Genomic DNA, 1,106 nt, shown 5'->3' with positions numbered 1-1,106 from the left:
CAATGCAGTCAGCCAGTCTACTAGTTCTGCTGTCAATGCCAGCACTACAGTGGTGTCGGGATCAGGCGGTTGGATAGAATTCCCAGCTCACGAGAGTCGTCGGCTAGAACGCAAACACCGATGGTATCAGCAACAAAAGACCAAGATTTCAGGCCCCGTGGGACCTTCCAGCGTCGTCTTAGTAGATGAAGGTCGGCATGAAGTAAACTTGGAGAGTATGCGAATGACGCCGGTGTATTGGCCAGCGCTGGAGGAACTTGTCGTGTGTCGTTCTCGTTGGGTCTATGCCCAACGCAATTACGGTCTAGCTCCATACAACGCAGAGGCAGCGACTGTGCTGGAGAACGCTTTCGTGTATTACTTGGGGTTCTACCCGCTGGAGAAGCAGCGACTGATGGATATCGAGGCGCAGAAACCGCGCGGCCTCTTTAGCTCCCGTGCTGGTCTAAGTGAGGCGGTTTTGGCAGCTCGAGTTGAGAAGGACTGCACCCTTAGCATTCCTGTGGAAGGCCATTTGGTAGAGTTTAAAGGCTTGCAGGACATCATGCAGTACAAGCGTTTGCTGGCTGGAACGACGCCATTTACGAGTAAGCGTCGTGTGTATCGAGGAAACCCGCGTGTTCGTGCTGATCCCACTACCTTGCAGCGTTGGAAAGATGCCATGGAATGTGATCCAGCTACAGGCAATGCGCTGAAGATCACGGAGGATGACAAAGATATCGAAGAAGAGATTGAGCATCTGGTACTGATTGTACATGGAATCGGTGATGCATTGAAGACGCTCGATCTGATCAATGTCGTAACGTTACGCTCCATCATTGACTGCTCTACGACGCTGCGGGAGTTGAACCGTGAGGCGCTCCGCTCGGCGCATTTCGCTCACTTGAACGGTGAAGACGCTGACGATGAAACGAAGGGTGACAACAAAGAAAAGGCAACACGCCAACCGCGAGTGGAATTCTTGCCCATTGAGTGGCACTCGAAGCTGCACATGGAGGGTTTGGATCAACTTATCCGAGACGTGACACTGCCAGCCATTCCTAAGCTTCGTGAGCTGGCCAATGACACTGTTCTGGACGTACTATTCTTCATGTCGCCGCTGTTCC

The 1,106-nt window shown here is 52.5% G+C and overlaps 1 protein-coding gene across 1 annotated transcript; it reads left to right on the top strand.

The window, feature by feature from the left end:
• Window positions 1-217: 217 nt before the first annotated feature.
• On the top strand, window positions 218-1,025 carry PITG_22626 (uncharacterized protein; the record flags this gene model as incomplete). Its single annotated transcript, XM_002909656.1, has 2 exons — window positions 218-843; window positions 917-1,025. 2 exons carry the CDS (start codon window positions 218-220, stop codon window positions 1,023-1,025), a joined length of 735 nt encoding a protein of 244 aa, XP_002909702.1.
• Between the last annotated feature and the right edge of the window lie 81 nt (window positions 1,026-1,106).

The sequence above is a fragment of the Phytophthora infestans genome, genomic scaffold, assembly GCF_000142945.1.
Source record: "Phytophthora infestans T30-4 supercont1.4492 genomic scaffold, whole genome shotgun sequence".
In the NCBI taxonomy this organism is placed as follows: Eukaryota; Oomycota; class Peronosporomycetes; order Peronosporales; family Peronosporaceae; genus Phytophthora; species Phytophthora infestans.
Note: the sequence above shows the minus strand (reverse complement) of the source record. Positions and strands in the feature narration are given on the sequence as shown.